Source organism: Rhinatrema bivittatum, chromosome 2 (assembly GCF_901001135.1).
Source record: "Rhinatrema bivittatum chromosome 2, aRhiBiv1.1, whole genome shotgun sequence".
NCBI lineage: Eukaryota > Metazoa > Chordata > Amphibia > Gymnophiona > Rhinatrematidae > Rhinatrema > Rhinatrema bivittatum.
Window position 1 is genome coordinate 210,900,371 of NC_042616.1, and position 20,846 is coordinate 210,921,216.

The 20,846-nt window shown below is 47.8% G+C and overlaps 1 protein-coding gene across 6 annotated transcripts in view; it reads right to left on the reverse strand.

Annotated features, from left to right (window-relative positions):
• Window positions 1-2,093: 2,093 nt before the first annotated feature.
• Window positions 2,094-20,846, reverse strand: part of TRA2A (transformer 2 alpha homolog) — a 229,722-nt gene continuing 210,969 nt past the window's right edge. For all 6 annotated transcript variants that reach the window (XM_029589091.1, XM_029589089.1, XM_029589086.1 and 3 more), the window contains exon 8: window positions 2,094-2,491. In XM_029589091.1, the coding sequence (XP_029444951.1) occupies window positions 2,444-2,491 (48 nt within the window). In that variant the 3' untranslated portion in view covers window positions 2,094-2,443. The remainder of the gene's footprint in view (window positions 2,492-20,846) is intronic.

A 20,846-nucleotide genomic window follows, 5' to 3' on the forward strand; every position in this document is an offset into this window, starting at 1 on the left:
GAGACCTCCTTTGCTCATCCGGAAGAGGACATGACTGGAGACCAAGCCAGTCCTTGAAGGTCTGTCTAATCATCCCCCCAGGGCTCATAGGGACCCTCATCTTCACTGTATGCTATAGGGATGGGGCTCTAGGTTCTTGGCCTAAGTCCAGAGGTACAGGCACTGTTGGAACTGGACAGAGGACTATCTGCCTGTGGAACTTCCTCCTTGGAGGAACTGGCGATGGCCACCGTATCGGTAGGGGAAGGCCTCTGTTCCCTGCTGGGCACCGGTGCCGTCCCAGGACTTGGACACGCGCTGGGTTGGTAACGCATCGATAAGTACATTGAGCTTCTCCAGAAGTGGTACAAGGACAGGCAGCACTGGCTCCGGTACTGTTGGTGCCACAGGACCAAAGTCCTGCAGCGCCTGCTCCACCGCCAGCTGGACTCAACACTCCAACTCCTCCTCGATCTTTGCTGATACCAACACAGACTGGGAGGAAGAAGGGGTGACCAGATCTTTCTCGAACCTGCGAAGGGGGATCAGTGACTGGCACCAGGACCAATGGAGACCGGGCATCCATGGAGGATGGGCGCTCCTCGCCACAGGGTCACTTCGGGGCTATCATGGCAAAAGCTGGTGCATCCCCTTTCCCCCTCACCGTACAACAGGGACTGGTGCTGATGCTTCTTAGGCTTCCCTCGATGCTCGGCCCAGTCTTTCCCCGGTGCAGATGCCAAAAAATCCGGCATCTTCAGACCGGAGGAGATAAACAATGGTCTGTCTGATGCCCCTATCCACCAGCAACCTCGACAGAAACAACAGCCTCGAATATGTTGATGGCGTGGTGTCCTTCAATGTGGCTCTGAGGTCCTTGGATGAAGTCGGCTCGGACTTCTTTGACCCTGATCCATCTTGTTGAGTTGAAGTCGATGTCCCTTCAGGATCATCTAGGCGCATAAGCGGCAACCCTTGACATCATGCGATGCCCCCAGGCAGAGGATCCAAACATCATGAGGATCAGTGATTGACATGATCCTCAGGCACTGGTGGCATCAACGAAAACCAGACAAGGCCATGACGTGGCGAAAGAAAAAAAGTCGGAAACATGGCGGCAGGCGTTAATGGCCGGTGGGCACTGAAGCACCACCACCAGGAGGAGAACAGACCGTGAAAAGAAACTTACCCGAAACACCAAAAACTTGACTCAGACACTATGGGGAGGCACCAAGAGGCACTCTGCGATGGACCTGAAGAAAATGAACATGAAAACTGCAAAAAAATGTTTTTCATGAGGCAAAAGCCCAGTTTTTAGAGCTCAATCAAAATGCGAGGCTCACAGCACTGGGGGGGGGGGGGGGGGGGGGGGGAGAGACTGAAGAGAGACTTTGCTTGGACACATGATACAGGGCATGCTGGGCATGCTCAGTGTGCCTAGTCGAAGTTTCTAGAAACTTTGATGTAAGTTTTCCGCATCGGGCTCCATCTGATGTCATCACTCGTGTGTAAGGACTACCATCCTGCTTTTCTTCGGAGAATAAATAGGTAATACAGCAATACTTAAAACTTGTGTGATGTGATGAAAATGGAGTATTATAGAACTAGGAAGAGAGACTGGACACTATCACTGCAAAACCATAATCAGTTTAACAGAAAAGTGCACACCTAATTTCTATTAACAATAACTAGTAATCCAAATTAAATCCTATCAATAACCACATAAAATGTATTTATGTACAATCACCAACCATTTTTTTTTCTTATTCTACTGAACAAACAATGCTTTGAGACATCTTGGTGAAACTGGTAAAGTTCAACCTTTTAACAGCCATGTGCTGAATACCTTAGGTTCTTCACTCTGTGAAACACTGAAGACGTTAATGTTCATCTAGTTTCTTTTAGAAATAAACCACCATAAAACTATATTAGCTACTGAAATGCATAATTTAGTCTATATTCTAGAGCACCTGATGTAATACATAAGCAAGGAATCCTCTTTTCCCCTCCCCTTTGCAAATACCTTCTCAAAACTATTTGTCAGTTTCAAGAGTGCTAATTTTCAAAATGAATTCAATTAATGAGAAACATTTCAAAAAAGACAAATTTACAAATAATTTGTAAATGCAGGTTTTATTTTACAGTATTTGTTCTCCTTCCACAAGTTCACAAAAAGCTAAAAAAAAAATCTACAATGTATATCTTCATTAAACAGCCAGGTGTTCAATGGTTTTTACAACACAAAGATTTATACAAGACTTCACTAGATTTTCATACTAACAGTTTGAGGATTTCCATTTAGCTTTGTTTAAGATGTTCAACTACACAAAACTACAGCAATTACATCCTTAGGCATCTTACAAAAAAATTGGAGAAAACAATACTTCAACCACTTAAGCTGAAAACTACATGTAGAGTTTAGAACAAAGTTTTAAAAAAATGAGGAAGGTCAGAAGAATAGTTTCTAAAAGTATGAGTCCTCAGTTGTAGCCTTCTGTCCATCAATAGCGCCCTTTAAAGAAAAAGAAAACATTTGACACACTTAACACTTATAGAGGATAACTTTCAAACAATTCTGCGCAGCCCCATATACACGTGTATATGGCTGCAGAGATTTACTACAGTATTTAACCCATGCATATCAGGTAGGCGTAGATCAGAGTTTCCCAAACCTGTCTTGGACACCCCACAGCCACTCATGTTTTCAGGTTATCCACAATGAATATGCATGAGGTAAATTTGCTTATCATGGGGACTCATATGTACACTTGTCATGCATATTGTGGATATCCTGAAAACCTCACTGGCTGTAGGGTCCCCTTGACTGACTGATTTCTGAAGCCCTGGAGTAATTATAAAGCATGTGTACTTCTGCACTCAACATACCCTCATGTGTTCGCTTGTGTAAATACCTGCAATGCTTTGAAAGAGCACACTTTTCCTATTATATAAACATAAACATGTATATTTTACATGCAGAAAAAAATAGCCTGCGTAAAACCCTGATTTACTCACGAAAATCAATATATTTTAAAACAAGTGCATAATTGAAATCACCAGTTTGCTGATATCTTCACCAATTCACCCAGACCTTCTTCAGATCACTGATACTCTCCAAGATCTTCATGATAAAATCCCACTCAACCAGTAGTAGACAGATGAATCCAATACCAATTGTGAGACATAATTAGCAGGTCTAAAACCAAGCAAGATGTCAAAAATACTCGTGTTCGTGTATACTCTTATAAAATAGCAAGTTACATGTATCTTTTAGCCCCTCTCCAAAAAGCAGCTTTCCCTTGAAGGTGAGGTTAGACAGCTGCACATCCATCGACCAATTCTGTATCCATAGGAGTCTTCCTGCAGCTACTGCTATCTTTTGGCAGAAGTCTGGATCATGTTATACAGAACATCAGTCACAGAGGCCACTCCCGCCTCCAAGTGGGTTGTCTGCACTGCCTCAGCCACAGTCCCTTACCGCTTTGTGCACCTTCTGAACCCAGTGCACACACAATGCATCAAACTTCTGCACACCGCGGCACAAGACTTAAGCTGAAACCTCAAACCGTCTTTGAGCAGGATCTCCAGATTCTGAGCCTGGACATCTTTTAGAGCTGCCATTCTGGCTACTGGAATGGATGTTTTTCTCCAGGTCTTCAAGCTCTGCTCTGCCATAGCTCTTACTACTTCCAGGCTCACCTCAGGAGATTCCCCCCTCCCGATCTACCAGCATCTTTACTGTTGTCTGCAATAGAAAGGCCTTAAGGGGGTCTCCATAATCCCTTCATTATCCAAGTCCTTCCAGGTTTGTTCCAGCAAGGGATATAGCTTAGCCATAGCAATGGCTTTCAGGCCCACTCTGAGAGACTCCCACTCCAGATCAACTTCTTCACCTTCTTGGATAAAGGAAAAACCACCTTAGGAGGCCCCCGCAGTCCCTCTAGGACTGGGTTTCACCTCCTAGTCCCCAAATATTCAACACCTGGGGAACCAACAGACCTAATTCCCCCCCTACAGAACAACTGAACTACCTGAGGGAAGTCACCCTCAGCAGTCGGGACTTTATCAAATAGGAGACACTAAATCGCTGACCAGGACCTTGTCCGGCACCACCGCAGTATCCTGCGCTGATCGGGCCCATCCGACTAGTCTGACATGTCCCTGCCTCAGGCGTGGACCATCCCAGACCAAGGAGACACAGGATCCCTCCAGAGCCCACCTGCTCCCCCCCCAAGGCTTTAAGTCACAAGGGGTTTCCTGAGAAGTGGCTGCCTGGATTCTGCCTCCTCAGTCAAATAGGCCTTGTGAAGAAGCAGAACAAGATCTGCTGAAAACTGCTCCGAATACGAAGAGGAGCGATCCTGCCCATTGTCCCAGTCCCTTCCACCAGCAGGACTTAAATAGACAGCAAAAGTGTAGGAGGGGAGTCTTGAGGCTTTGAAGCAGCCTTTTAGCTCCTGCCATGTGCTCTCAAAATGGCCACCGGTGCCTCCGACCCCCCCCCCCTCCCCCAGGGCCTGCAGCACCAGCCCAGCCACCTTTGTGGTCCTGCCACTCCCAATGGGCCTGCGGAGGTCTCAGCACTTCGAGGCACCCTCTGCGCACAACGCAGTTGTACAGACTTGAATTCCTCTCACACCACAACTTTTCTGGCACTAAGTGGGCATCGGTCTGAATTATGGTCGGGCCTAAAAATAGTCCCTGCCACTGAACAAGCACTGCCGGCAGCATGTTCCCGATGCTAAGCAACCCCCGGCCCGGCATTCGGGAAGTTTTTGCCTTCACTCACCCAGCCCTATCTCCCAGAAGCTCAGCCAATCAGTACCTGAGCAGTTCCCTTCACAGTGGTTTTTTTTTTTTTTTTTTAAAGGCACAGACACCGAATAAAGCAAAATTGCTTACCTTGTAATAGGTGTTATCCCAGGACAGCAGGATGTAGTCCTCACATATGGGTGACGTCATTCACGGAGCCCTTAAGCGGGAAAAACTTCTGGCAAGTTTCTAGAAGCTTTTAACTGGCTGCCTGAGGCTACTGAGCATGCCCGGCATGCCATGATATTCCCTGCCACAGGGGTCTCACTCCAGTCTTGTATGTAGCAATAAGCGTTAGCAAAAATAAAATAATAAAGTCTGAGGCCCAACTCCGCGGGGTGGCGGGTGGGTTTCGTGAGGACTACATCCTGCTGTCCTGGGATAACACCTATTACAAGGTAAGCAATTTTGCTTTATCCCAGGACAAGCAGGATGCTAGTCCTCACATATGGGTGATTAGCAAGCTAGAGGCTGAGTCATTGTCCATGCAGGTAACCGGAATGCCTTGTTGAAGACATGAGTCAGCCGAAGATCACAGCAGATTGGATGTAGAAGGAGTTGGGATTAAACTGGAAACAAGTTCTTTAAGACAGATTGTCCATAGGCTGAATCCTGTCGCCCTTCCTTGTCCAAACAGTAATGAGCTGCAAAGGTGTGAAGAGAACTCCATGTTGCTGCTTTACAAATGTCAATGATTGGCACTGAACGAAAATGTGCTACTGAGGTTGACATTGCTCTTACTGAATGTGCCTTTACTCGCCCTTGGAGAGGAAGGCCTGCTTTTTCATAGCAAAATTGTATGCAATCTGCTAACCAATTGGATAGAGTATGCTTTCCCACTGCTTTACCTGGCTTATTTGGGTCATAAGAGACAAAAAGCTGATTGGATTTTCTGAGGGACGTAGTGCGATTTAAATAAAAAGACAACGCATGTTTACAGTCCAAAGTGTGTAGAGCTCTTTCGCCTTGGTGAGAGTGAGGCCTTGGAAAGAATGTGGGTAGAACTATTGTTTGATTTAAGTGGAATTCCGTAACTACCTTAGGAAGGAATTTTGGATGTGTTCGGAGAACCACTCTGTCATGGAGAAACTTTGTATAAGGTTCATATGTGACCAGTGCTTGTAACTCACTAACCCTTCTAGCTGACGTGATGGCTATGAGGAAAATAGTTTTCCATGTGAGAAATTTAAGTTCACAGGAATCTATGGGTTCGAAAGGAGAACGCATTAATCCTGTTAAAACCAGATTCAGGTCCCATTGTGTAGCTGGAGGCCGAATTGGTGGTTTGAGGTGAGTTAGACCTCTCATGAATCTACTGACGAGAGGTTGTGTGGATATAGGTGCATCTCCTATCTTGTTATGGTAAGCGGAGATTGCACTCAAATGCACTCTGATTGACGATGTCTGAAGACCAGAGTCAGAGATAGTACAAATAATCTAGAAGAGTAGTTGTGGGGCAAGTGAAAGGATCAATATTGTTTTGCTTGCACCAGAAAGTAAACAGTTTCCATTTGAAAGAATAATTCTTTCTTGTGGAAGGTTTGCGTGAAGCTATAAGCACTTGAGAAACATTAGTTGAGAGATTAAGTGATTGTAGGATTAAGCTTTCAACATCCATGCAGTCAGGGATAGGGATTGAAGGTTGGGATGGCGCAACCGACCCTGATCCTGAGTGATGAGATTGGGAGCTACACCCAGGCGTACTGGATCCTGGACTGACAGGTCTAGCAGTGTGGGAAACCATACTTGTCGAGGCCAATATGGGGCTATGAGGATCATGGATCCCTTGTCCTGTTGCAACTTTACCAATGATGAGCGGTATTGGTGGATATGCATATAGTAGGCCTGAGTTCCAAGGGCGAGCAAAAGCGTCCTTGGCTGGTTGGTTCTTCTGTTTGTGCAGAGAACAGAAGTTGTCCACTTTGTGATTCAGATGCGACGCAAAGAGGTCTGTTGTTGGCTGTCCCCAACGTTGGAATATTCTGGTCGCAATGGAGGGATTCAGAGACCATTCGTGTGGTTGGAACTGGCGACTGAGTCGGTCTGCTAGTACATTTTGAATCCCTGCTAGATAAGTGGCCTGTAGGAACATGGAGCGGTTCAAGGCCCAGTCCTAAATCTGTGCCGCTTCCTGACAAAGGAGATATGACCCCGTACCCCCCTGTTTGTTGATGTACCACATGGCTACTGTATTGTCTGTCTGGATTAGCACAGTCTTGTGCAAAAGGCAGTCTTTGAACGCATGCAGCGCATAACGTATAGCTCGAAGTTCCAGGAAATTGATTTGATATGTGGCTTCGAGTTTTGTCCAAGTTCCCTGAGTTTGAAGAGAGTTTACATGAGCTCCCCATCCTAAGGTGGATGCATCTGTAGTTAATGTTATCTGAGGGATCGGTTTTTGGAAGGGTAGACCCTTGCGTAAATTGTCCTTGATTGTCCACCATTGTAGCGAGGAGCGTAGTTGGCGGGTTACTTGGATTCGATAATGTAGTGGTTGAATGGCTTGGATCCACTGTGAGCGAAGAGTCCATTGGGTTAGTCGCATGGCAAGTCTGGCCATAGGAGTGACGTGAACCGTTGAAGCCATGTGGCCTAGTAAGATGAGAAACTGATGTGCTGTCACTTGTGGTTGTGTGGACATGGAGTACGCCAACTGGGCCAGAGACTGTGCACGGTCTGCTGGAAGGAAAGCTTGTGCAAGGTTTGTGTCCAATTCTGCTCCTATATATTGGAGGAGATGAGACGGTTGCAGGAGGGATTTTTGATAACTGATGAGAAAACCCAGTCTGTGAAGTAACTGTATTGTGTAATGTAGAGAAGTCAGTGCTCCTTGTTGCGACTGACTTTTTATTAGCCAATCGTCTAGGTAAGGGAAGACATGAACACCTTGTTTGTGCAAATGTCCTGCTACTACTGCTAGGCATTTGGTGAATACTCTGGGAGCTGAGGCGAGGCCGAATGGTAGGACTCTGTATTGGAAATGCTGGTGTCCCACCTTGAATCTTAGGTACTTGCGATGAGGTGGGAATATAGGTATGTGAGTATATGCATCTTGGAGATCCAGAGAACAAAGCCAATCCCCCCTTTGTATGAGTGGAAGCATGGTGCCTAAGGATACCATTCTGAATTTCTCTTTCCTTAGAAATTTGTTGAGATTTCTGAGATCTAGAATGGGACGAAGGCCTCCGGTTTTCTTTGGAATGAGGAAATACCGGGAATAGAATCCTCTTCCCTTCTGAGAGTGTGGCACGTGTTCCACAGCTTTTGCTTTCAGAAGAGTAGATAATTCCGTTTGTAATTGAGGAATGTGTTCGAGATAGGAGTTTTGTGGTGGAAACTCCTGAGGGGGAGATGTGAAGTCTAGGTGGTAACCCTGATGAACTATGGATAAGACCCACTGATCTGTGGTGACGCTTTCCCATTCGTTGTAAAATTGGGAAATCCTTCCCCCTACTGGTAATTCCGGAAAAGGGTTTGGTTGGCTCTGCTCTCTGGGATGGCTTTCAAAAACCAGAGGTGGAAGCTGTTTGGGGCGGAGGCTGCGGCCTTGCAGCTCGTTGCTGTCTTTGCTGAGGACGTTGTTGAGGTCTTGTAGACCGTGGTCTAGAGGCCTGAGGGTAATATCTCCTTGGCCTGTAGAAAGGACGTCTTGTGTCCCTACGTGGCGGCTTGCGGGTAGGGTGAGGTGCAGTTTCATGTGACAAAGTGGAGAGCTGCTTTAATGTTTCAGAGTGCTCTCTAAGCTGTGCCACGGCGTCTTGCACCTTTGTGCCGAACAAATTATCACCTTGGCAAGGCAAGTCCACTAGTTTGTCTTGTACTTCCGGACGTAAGTCCGAAGCCTTCAGCCAGGCCCATCTTCGTGCACTGATGCCAGATGCTGCAGTTCTGGAAGAAGTCTCAAAAGCATCATACGCTGCTCGTACCTCGTGTTTTCCAGCATCTAGACCTTTTTGCACTATTTGTTGCGCTGCCTCCTGTTGTTGTTGAGGCAGGGATGGGAGAAATTCCTCTGTTTCCAGAGATTTCTCTGATGCTGCGTCATGTACAGCTGATACGCAGCAATTTTGGAATTCAACATGGCTCCCTGGTAAATCTTTCTTCCCATAAGGTCTAGGAATCTGTTATCTTTCCCTGGAGGAATAGAGGCGTGCGCCCTGGATCTGCGTGATTTCTTTTGAGCAGATTCTACGACTAATGAGTTGTGTGGCAATTGTGGTTTTTCAAAACCTGGAGCTGCTTGAACTAAGTACGTGGAGTCCACTCTTCGATTTACACCAGGTGTTGTACACGGGTGTTCCCAAATTCTTTGTTGAAGGTGCAGCAGCACTTCATGCACTGGGATAGCCAAGTTATGTTTTGGGGGATCTACAAATTGTAGTATCTCCAGTGTCTGTTGCCTTTCATCTTTTTCAGCTTGGAGCTGAAAAGGGATGGATTCTGACATTTCCTGGATGAAGGAGGCAAATGATAAGTCCTCAGGAGGGGATTGTTTCTTGGCCTGAGGTGGAGTACCTTCTGACAAAAAATCTTCAGAAGAATGCTCCGATTGTGTATCCGACCATGTGTCTGTTGGGGGCTGGTATTGGTGATGTTCCAGCCTTCTAGATGGTGACACCCCAGATGGGCCTTGTAAAGGATCCTGAATGTCAGGTGCATCATCACTGACTTCACTTTCCTCTTCAGGCTGTGTAGGCAAGGAAGCTAAAAGGTCTTGATATCTTTTTGTAAGAATGGCATGTAACCTTTTCTCAGAAGAAAGTTCTGGAGCATGTATGGAAGTGTGCTTAGACTTTCCTAATGCCTTCTTCCCTTGTACAGGAGCTCTGGACGGAGCTAGGGTGTATTGAGGTGTTACTTGCGAAGTAGTGGACAGTGTTGAAGTTAGGAAAGAAAACATTGAAATAGGAATCATTGAAGAGATGGGCCTGGCTGCCATTGTGGACATCGAGGTTTGTAAAATATTCGATTCCATCGATGGCTCCGGCATTTGCACCGACGATGAGGCTTCTGGTATCAGCTGAGAAGCGGGCATCGCTGAAGAGCAGCTGGGCACATCACTCGGCATAGACAGAGTTGTTAATGTAGACGCTGCCGCTGTCATCGGCATAGAGATCGACGATGGCAACGGCATCGATACCGAGGAGGGCATCGACACGATAGTCGGCATCGACTGGTCCATCGGCATCGGCCCCGTGGCTGGCATCGACTGAGAAATCGGCATCGGCCCGGTGGCCGGCATCGACTGAGAAGTCGGCATCGACCCGATGGTTGGCATCGACCCTAGGGCCGGCATCGGCGATGACGCCGGTATCTTCTCCTTCAGGGCATCAGTGACAATTTGCTTAATCAAAGCGGTTAAGTCTGCCACAGAAGTCGATGGTATCGATTCCCCTGTAGGTGTTACGGAGGTCGATGATAACTTTCGTTGTTTAGGTACCGGTTCCTCTGGCGGTGGTAATGGAGGAATCGAATGGTGCCTACGGTGTTTATGTTTTGTGCGAACCTCAGATACAGATTTTGATGATGCCACGGATGGTGTTGGCGAAGGAGCATCCCCCGAACCCTCCGGGATCCTTTTCTTTATCAGTATCTTTTTCGATATGCCCACCGGTGAGGATTTTGTCGAAGTCGTGGGCGACGGTGACGTCCGGATTTGAAAAATTTGAGCCATCTTTTCATGGCGAAGTTTCCTACCTTTCACCGTCATTTCTTGGCATTGGGCACAAGAGGCGATGTCATGGTCTCCACCCAAACAGCGAACGCACTCGACGTGCGGGTCTGTGATCGACATAGTCCGGTTGCAGGCCGGACATTTTTTGAATCCTGAAGTTTTCTCCGTCGACATCCGTCGATGAATTCGGATTCCCTTTTCTTAGCGAAAAAGTATATGATGTTTGTCACCAGCTGGTGACAAACCGAGCGAGACCCGTAAGGGGCAAAAATTTGAAAAATGAACTTTATCTTTGTGAGGTAACTCACAGGGCTCCTATAACCCGCGATGCAGCTAGCAGCGCGGAAAAAAGAAGACTGGAGTGAGACCCCTGTGGCAGGGAATATCATGGCATGCCGGGCATGCTCAGTAGCCTCAGGCAGCCAGTTAAAAGCTTCTAGAAACTTGCCAGAAGTTTTTCCCGCTTAAGGGCTCCGTGAATGACGTCACCCATATGTGAGGACTAGCATCCTGCTTGTCCTGAGATAAAGGAAATAACCTAGCAAACAAGGAAAGCACAAAGAAAAGGGCTACTCCCCTGCTTCTGGATGTGGAGGGAGCAGACTCTGAAGGTGAGGACTTGGGGGTGGGGGGAGTGAGTGAGGGAAAAAGGACCCCTGGCTTTCACCTCCCCTGACAGATAAAGGCTGAGCTAGCTCAGGGGTCACCAACCCCCCCGCTTGCACTGCTCAACCCAAGGGATGGCCCATGAAGGAACCTAACACCTCAGGGAGCCTTCCAGAAATTTTTTTTAACCAAACTCCAGACTGCAGGTTTGCACCTCTAAATCTGCTGGAGATAGAGAAATAGCTCCAAAGCTACAACAGGCGCCTTGCTGCTATTATGGAAGTTACACCTCTAGTGGCCATATACACCAAGTCACAGCTCACATCAGCTAGAAATGCGGCTCCTGGGTCCAACACTGGCCAGCTATCAGCTCCCACTCCTCGAGTCTCATGAGAGAGATGCGAACTTGCTCAAGCCACCAAACAGCAGCAAGAAGCCATTTGTAAATTCATAGCCATGGCTTCAAACACCTGCTTGGGTATGGCTTCAATCCTCCAATCTTGGGCATCCTTCAGAGCTGCTCCCTTTTTGACCGGGGTGATGGTTCGCTTGGTAACAGTGCACACAAAGGCATAAGAACATGCCATACTGGGTCATATCAAGGGTCCATCAAGCCCAGCATCCTGTTTCCAACAGTGGGCAATCCAGGCTGTAAGAACCTGGCAAGTACCCAAAAACGAACTATCCCATGCTAGTAACAGCAGTGGCTATTTTCTAAGTCAACTTGATTAATAGCAGGTAATGGACTTCTCCAATTCTTTTTTAAACCCAGCACACTAACTGCACTAACCACATCCCCTGGCAACAAATTCCAGAGTTTAATTGTGCATTGAGTGAACAAGAACTTTCTCCGATTAGTTTTAAATGTGCTACATGCTAACTCCTTAGTCCTATTATCCGAAAGAGTAAATAACTGATTTACATTTACCCATACTAGACCTCTTATGATTTAAACACCTCTATCACATCCCACCCTCAGCAATCTCTTCTCCAAGCTCATAGGGGAGCTGTTCCACCCCCTTTATCATTTTGGTCGCCCTTCTCTGTACCTTCTCCATCACAACTATATCTTTTTTGAGATGCAGCGACCAGAATTTTACACAGTATTCAAGGTGTGGTCTCACCATGGAGCAATACAGAGGCATTATGACATTTTCCGTTTTATTCACCATTCCCTTTCTAATAATTCCTAACATTCTGTTTGCTTTTGAGACTGTCGCAGCACACTGAACCGATGATTTCAATGTAAGGAGCATCAACTGCTCCTTACTTTCATATCCAAGGGGTACAGGCCCACCAAAGAACTCCCCCCTCCCCCTTTTAAAGCTCGCTTCTGGGGTGTTCCACTCATCAATTAACTCAAACTGGTTATTGGAAGGGAAAGAAACAGGACATCTTGAGCAAGGTAACCAAGATGGGATCTTTCTTTTGTGATCCTGTAGCATTATCTCCATCTATTCTGAGTGTTTTCAGGGTCTGAATCAACAGACCTGCCAATTTGTTTTTGTAAAAGAAGAGGAGTAGAACCCTATGTAGTTCTAAGTCAGGCAGAATTTCCTCCTCTTCCAGAGGTGTGAAATTCGAATCTCTACTGGAATCATCCAATGGGCCATGATGCTCATCCTCCTCTACTTCCCCAAGGGCAGTCTCTCTACAGCGCTTGCCTGACTTGGATGCGCCAAGTAGGACACCCTATGTCAAGCCCCTTTCTTACCAGACTGCTCTGTCTCTGCTAGATGTTCTTTCAAAAAGGCCAGTAACCCCTGGCTAAACTCCACCCAGGAGAAAGATGAATCCATATTAGAACATGGCACACTCTGATCCCTCCCAATGGGAACAAGGGGGGAGGGTAACTGTCCATTGACAGATCTGTGGTATTCCAAGAACGAAAATTAGCAGATAAGAACCAATTTTCCTTTCCTGTTCATACCCCAGATCAGTCCAGACAAGAGGGATGTACCCAAGCCACTCTCACCTGGGTGGGATCCCAAAAGACCTGCCCACAGTACACACTCAAAGGAGCCCTCCTCTGGGGCCCTGACATCCAAACGGTAATGCCTGGAAAAAGTGTGCAAAGAGGATCAAGTTGCCGTCTGATAAGTCTCCCGCGGTGATACTGACACTCTGACCAGGAGGCTGCTTGTGCCCTAACAGAATGCGCATGCAGTCCCTCAGGGATTGACCAACCTTTGCAAATGTAAGCCAAAACTATTGCTTCCTTCAACCAATAAGCAATCATACTCTTAGTCGCTTTGCAACCCTTCTTTGGTCCACTAACACCACAAAAAGATGGCCCGAGCAGCGAAATCCATTGGTCACCTTGAGATATCTGAGGAGCACCCGACGCACATCCAAAAGATGAAGCTCCCTAGCATGGAGAAAATTGGGTGTCAGGTGAGAAAATCCCGGAAGCTCCACCTTCTGGCTAAGATGAAAAGATGACACTACCTTGGGGAAAAAAAGGAAGGAACCACCCACAACGAGATCCTATCAGAAATTCGCAAAAAAAGCTCTCTGCATGTTAAGGCTTGGAGCTCAGAAAGAAGAAAATTATTCCTTACCAGCTAATTTTCGTTCCTGTAGTACCATGGATCAGTCCATGTAGTACCATGGATAAGAATGCATAAAACAGACACCTCAAAACTGGTGATGGGAGTGAACTTGCAAAAAGAACTATGAAAAGCAGCCCCTGAAACATAGGGGTTAACAGCTGAATAGAGTAAACAGATTAGCGAAGTCAGAAGGGAAGTCTAGCAATAAGCCCCAAGTCCCAAATTTCTTAGGGAGGGCGTCTGGACTGATCCATGGTACTACAGGAACGAAAATTAGCAGGTAAGGAATAATTTTCTTTTCCCTGTACGTACCAGGATCAGTCCAGACGGTGGGATGTACCAAAGCTTCCCTACATAGGGTGGGCCCCTGAAAGCCCTGCTCGAATGACACTGTTGCCAAAGTAACCAGATATCGGTGACTGGAGCTGTAGACGATAGTGCCTTGCGAATGTATGCAATGATTTCCAGGTCGCCGCACGACATATCTCCTGAGCGGATACAGCCTGGCTTCCGCCCAGGATGCCGCCTGAGATCGAAGAGAATGTGCTTTTGCCCCCATAGGATGTTGTCTACCTGCCCCTATATATGCCGCTACAATAGCCTTCTTGAGCTATCGGGCGATGGTTGACTTTGTTGCCTTGTGGCCCTTCTTTGGGCCCTACCAGAGGACAAACAGATGGTCCGAAAGATGAAAATCATTGGTGGCCTCCAGGTAACGAAGCAGTATGCGCCTAACATCCAATGTTCGGAGCTCCCGTGAATCATTGGTAGAGAAGGACGGAGGTTCCACCGTCTGGTTCAGATGAAAGTCCGAGACCACCATGGGCAGGAACGAGGGTACTGTACTCAAGAAGACCCCAGAGTCAGTAAAACGGAGATAGGGCTCCCTGCAGGACAGCGCTTATAGCTCTGAGACCTGGCGGGCAGAACAAATGGCCACCAGGAAGACGGTCTTGAGAGTGAGGTCCTTGAGAGTGGAAGAACGCAGAGGTTCGAAGGGAGGTCAGGCCAGGATCTGGTGCACTAAGTTGAGGTTCCAGGAGGGACAAGGATTCCGGACCGGGGGCCTCAAATGTTTTACCCCTTTGAGGAACCGAACGATGTCAGGATGAGAGGACAGCGGAAGGTGCCCCTGCAGGTGGACCAGGGACCCAAGAGGCAAGACTTGGACCCACAAGGAGTTGTAAGCGAGACCCTTATCGAAACCATCCTGAAGAAACGCAAGGATCTGAGACACGGAAGCTGATCTCGGCTGTGTGGAATGAGGAAATCACCAGGATTCGAAGACCTTCCGGACCTGTACATAAGTGATGGAGATTGATGTTTTCCTAGCCTTCAGTAGAGTCGTGACTACGGCCTCCAGGTATCCTCGGCGTCTGAGTCGCCGCCTTTCAAAAGCCAGGCCGCAAGACAGACGCGTTGTGCCTGGTCAAACAATACTGGGCCTTGGTGCAGTAGGCGCGGCAGGTGGCCCAGGCGTAGAGGACCATCCACCATGAGGTTGATTAAGTCCGCGAACCAAGGACGACGTGGCCATTCTGGTGCGACCAGGATCACCGGACCCCGGTGGGCCTCTATTCTCCGGAGAACCTTGCCCACTAGTAGCCATGATGGAAACACATAGAGAAGTAGATGACGCGGCCAAGGAAGGACCAGCACGTCTACGCCTTCTGCGCCGTGGTCCCTTCTGCGACTGAAGAATCGCAGCGTTTTGGTATTGTGAAAAAATGGCCATGAGATCTAGGTGAGGGGTCACCCAGCGATGAATGAGAAGCTGCATCGCCTCCTCCGAGAGTTCCCACTCACCGGGATCCAGACGTTGTCGATTCAGAAATCCGCCTGAATGTTGTCCACAACTGCAATATGGGAGGCTGTGAGGTGAGAGATGGATCTCCGCCCACGACATCAGGAGGTCTGTTTCCGAGACATGTCGACTCCTCATGCCCCCCCCCGGCGGTTGATGTATGCTACTGTGGTCGCATTGTCTGAGAGGATCCTGACCGCCCGGTGCTGAACAAGGAGAAGAAACCGCTCCAGTGCCAGACGTACTGCCCTCGTTTCCAGGCAATTGATGGGCCACGCCCCTTGAGCCTTTGTCCATAGACCATGTGCTGAACTCGTCTGGCAAACTGCCCCCCAGCCGGCCAGACTGGCATCTGTGGTGACCACCACCCAGTCTGGGATTTTGAGGGGCATGCCCCACGCCAAGTGGAGTGGGCCTTGCCACCAAAGTAAGCTGTCCCTGGCGAGCTGGGGAAGTGGGAGGACGAGCTGGTACTCCTGCGGCACCGGTTTCCAGCAAGAGAGTAACGCCTGTTGTAGTGGGCGCATATGTGCGAACGCCCAAGGTACTAGATCGATAGTGGATGCCATGGATTCCAGGATCTGTAGGTAATCCCAGGTTGTGGGAAAAGGGAGACAAGAGAAGCGATGAAGCTGCTCCCAGACTGACTGTGCCTGATCTGGTCGCAGAAAGACCTTGCCCCTGGCTGTGTCTAAGTGCTCACCCAGGAAGTCCAAAGACTGTGACGGAATAAGACTGCTCTTGGCGAAGTTGACAACCCAACTGAGGGATTGGAGAAGTTGAACCACCCTGGTGACCACCGCATGACCCCGTGTCAGTGTTTTTGCGTGGATGAGCCAGTTGTCCAGATAAGGGTTAACGAGGATCCGTTCGCGTCAGAGAGCTGCCGCCACCACCACCATTACCTTTGTGAATGTTCGGGGAACAGGAGGGCCTGGAATTGAAAATGCTGACCCAGTATCTTGAAGCAGAGAACACGCTGATACGCTTTGAGGATGGGAATGTGAAGGTAAGCCTCCGTCAGGTCCAGAAAGCAAGAAATTCCCCCTGATGAACTGCTGCGATCACGGAAAGCAAAGTCTCCATCCAGAAATGAAGAACCTTAAGAGACTTGTTGACCACCTTGAGATCCAATAAGGGCGGAAGGATCCCTCTTTCTTGGGGACCACAAAGTAGATGGAATAATGTCCTGAGCCCACCTCCTCGGGAGGCACTGGTATAATGGCCCCGAGAACTAGGAGTCTGTCGAGAGTCTGGCGAACAATGAGTTGCTTGTGAGAGGTTCCGCAGGGAGAAAATAGGAACCTGTCCTCTTGGGGGGGGGGGGGGGGGGTTTTCGAACAAAATCCAATGCATAACCGCGCCTTAGGATGTCTAAAATCCACTGATCCGAGGTGATGCAGGCCCACTCCTCGAAGAAGAGAGCAATTCGACCCCCGATCCGGGGGGGGGGGGGGGGGGGGGGGGGGGGGGGGGCGAGGAGTGGGTGAGACTGGCATCATTGAGAGGACTTGGAAGGAGCCCCGTCCCTAATTGGCCTACGGCTTCGAAAGGAACATGTCCACGACCGAGACCTGGAAGAGGGCGTACAAGGCACTGTCTGGTGGTGCGGGAGCGTCGTTGCAGGCGAAACCTACTTCTAGAGGGATTTAACGATCTAGAGGATCGTGGTCGGTCCTCAGGTAGGCGATGTACCGCATTCTCTCAGAGTAGCTTGATGATCTGGTGCAGATCCTCCCCGAAGAGAACTTTCCCTTTAAAAGGGAGAGATCCTAACCGTGACTTGGAAGAAGAGTCTGCCGACCAGTTGCGAAGCCAAAGAAGGCGGCGTGCCGAGACTACCGAGACCATTGACCTCACCAGAACTCGGAGATCGTACAGGGCGTCCGCTCCATAGGCGATAGCCGCCTCTAGGCGGTCTGCCTGACTTGCTTCCTCCAGCAGTAGTCCCTGAGAGGTAAAAGTTGCTGAACCCAATGGAGCCCTGCCCTTTGTGTGAGGGAGCTACAGATGGCTGCTCGGACCCCCAGAGCGGAGACCTCAAATACCCTTTTGAGGTAGACCTCCAAGCTTCCTGTCTTGAATATCCCGCAGGGCCGTGCCACCCGTGACCGGAATAGTCTTCCACTTTGTGACAGCCGATACTGCAGAGTCTACCTGCAGGACCTTAAGAAGATCCAAGAAGTCTTCGGGAAGAGGGTACAGCTTATCTATCGCCCTGCTAACCTTCAATGAAGCTTCGGGCTTGTCCCATTCTCTGGCTAACAGTTGTAGGAAGGTAGGATGGGTAGGAAAGGCTCTTGATGGGGGGCAGCACCCTCTGAAGCTTTGTTCTGACTCCATCTGCTGGACGGGGTACATAACCCACCGTCTGGACTGATCCTGGTACGTACAGGGAACCATCTCGCCGCGGTGGGGTGGATCCAAGATGGCCGCTCGATAGAACAAGCTCGGCGACAGCTCTCTCTGGTATACAAGTTTCTTTTTTCTTGCTGTAATTTTTCCTTACGATGGGAAGAAAGAGAAAGTCCAGGACAGAACCTTACCCCGCAGTTCCTCAGACTCTTTTCTCCAGCCCAATGGATGCCCACATTGTGTACAGCAGCCAGATATCAGGGTTTCAGCCGTTGGAGAGTGGGGGGGAGGAGAATTTGAGCTCCTCTCTCTCCCAGGCTCTTTGTCACCACTCTGCCCTGCCGAGGGAACACCGCCGGATAATCCTGCTGCTAGAGGAGATATCACTAGACCAGAGCCCTGCGAGGCACGACAGGGCAGCGACAGCTGCAGTGAGTCCGGAGTTTCAGCAAGGGCAGTCCGGTTTGGGAGGAGATGTATTGCTGGAAGGGACTGGTGGCAATGTTGGGGAGCCCTTTTCCTTGAGAATGCCTATTGTGAAAAGACCCACAGTATTCTCTGAGACAGTTTGGGAAGCCATTGTGGAAATGAGAAGTTCTATTTTGCAACAACTATTACCAGTTATTGCTAAATCTAAGGAGATGGAAGAAAAAATTGTGGTGCTGTCTAATACAACATTAGAACTGGAACAAGAAGTCACTTCTATAAGAGATCAAGTAAATGGAATACAGCAAGTACAGTCAGTAATGAATAAAGAAAGGAATAATTTGGCTTTGAAAATTGAAAACCTGGAAAATATGGTAAAGAATAGAAATTTGAGATTTAACAACTTTCCTCAAATACCCCTAACCCCTTCCAAGTAATTGTTCAGGAGCTATCTTATGGAAATTCTCCAGGTCTCAGAAAATGCGATTCCACCAATATCCAAGATTTTTTACTTGCCAAAGTTCAGAAGGGAAGAACAAGGTGAAGGAATAATACCTATTGATGCCGGTTCCTGATCCAAACATGAATATTTCTGCAGTATTGGAGATGTCTGACTCAGAGCTAGCTGTTCCAGCTACACTTTAGCACTTGAACCAGACAAGGAATGGCTAATGAGACTCTGGCTTCAGAAATAGGACTGAGTCTTTTCTACGATGTAAGTTAACGTGTTCCCTGATCTCTCACAGGAGACTCAAAAAAGGAGAAAATCTTTTCTCCTGTTAAGGCTGCAGGCTTTGCAAATTGGGGGTGTTTTCTGTTTAAAGTTTCCATGCACGTGCATGATAAAGTATATGAATAATACATTTGTATTCTATGACCCCCTACAGTTAACCCAGTTTTTAATTGAGAAAACCCCTGTGTCACCAGTAACACCCAGCTCTAATACGTAATGTTTCCTACAGATAAAATATGGTAGCTGTTATGTCTATTGAGATTTCTTGGGGAAAAAAAAAGGAATTTGCTTTAGGTTGGGGTTAGGTCCGCTCCCCGTATGAGGACTTATATTGAGAAAAGAATGGTGTTTGCTTTGGTTATTTTGGTTATTTCTTTTGTAAGTTTAATTAATCCTATTCTTGATATTTCTGTTCGAGATCTGTATCTTGTAATATTGGAAAATGCATAAAAAAAAAAAGAAACCCATCTCACCGAGCTAATCGCCACTAGGATCACCGCCTTCAGTTAAGATCCTTCAAAGTAGCCCTTCGCAAAGGTTCGAAGAGAGGACCACACAGTACTCATAGGACCAAGTTAAAATTCCAGGACGGACAAAGTCTACGGACTAGAGGACAAAATGCTTTCAGAAAACGCACTATGTCCGGATGAGATGCTAAAGGTCTTCTCTGCAACTTAACTTCCCTCTGAAACAACCCAGGCTGCCACCTGGAGTCAGAGAGAATTATAGGCCAAACCCTTTGCCAAGCTCTCCTGCAAAAAGGCCAAGACCTGGGCAACATTCGCTTGCAAAGGGATCAGCGTCATGGACCCCACATCAGGAATGAAACTCTTTAGTCTATCTTCTCTCTAATCCTAAAACTAATCTTATGTCACTAACAGACTGCAGGTTTGCACCTCTACCATCTGCTGGAGACAGAAATACTGAGGGACTGCAGGTGGCACTCTTGGATATGTAGCAGTACCTCAAAGTTTTGTTCTCTGCCTCCATCTGCTGGTAGGGATGCATAAACCCACTTGTCTGGACCGTTCTGGGGTATGAACAGGAAAGCAAAATTGCTTACCTTGTAATAGGTGTTATCCCAGGACAGCAGGATGTAGTCCTCACATGTGGGTGACATCGGTAATGGAGCCCTATACGGAAAAACTTCTGTCAAAGTTTAATAAAGCTTTGACTGGCATCCAAAGTGCCCACTGAGCATGCCCAGCATGCCATTATACTTTCTGCCACAGGGGTCTCCCTTCAGTCTGTTTTGTAGCAATGGCGTTAGCCTAAAATTAAATTAATAATGTAACGTATTATACCCAACTCCGTGGGGTGGCGGGTGGGTTTCGTGAGGACTACATCCTGCTGTCCTGGGATAACACCTATTACAAGGTAAGCAATTTTGCTTTATCCCAGGACAAGCAGGATGCTAGTCCTCACATGTGGGTGATTAGCAAGCTAGCGGCTGAGTCATTTCGTAGTGAATCAACTGTGAAGTAATGTTGGTGGAAATGAATCAGCCGAAAATCCCAGCAGGTTGGTTGTGGAAGGAGTTGGGATTAAACTGGAAACAAGTTCTTTAAGACAGATTGTCCATAGGCTGCATCTTGTTGTCCTTTATCCAAACAGTAGTGAGCTGCAAAGGTGTGAAGGGAACTCCAGGTTGCTGCTTTGCAGGAAGACCTTGTGAGACTGGAAAATTGGGCATCCAAATGGCAGATGAAATTTAATGTGGATAAGTGCAAGGTGATGCATATAGGGAAAAATAACCCATGCTATAATTACACAATGTTGGGTTCCATATTAGGTGCTACAACCCAAGAAAGAGATCTAGGTGTCATAGTGGATAACACATTGAAATCTTCGGTTCAGTGTGCTGCGGCAGTCAAAAAAGCAAACAGAATGTTGGGAATTATTAGA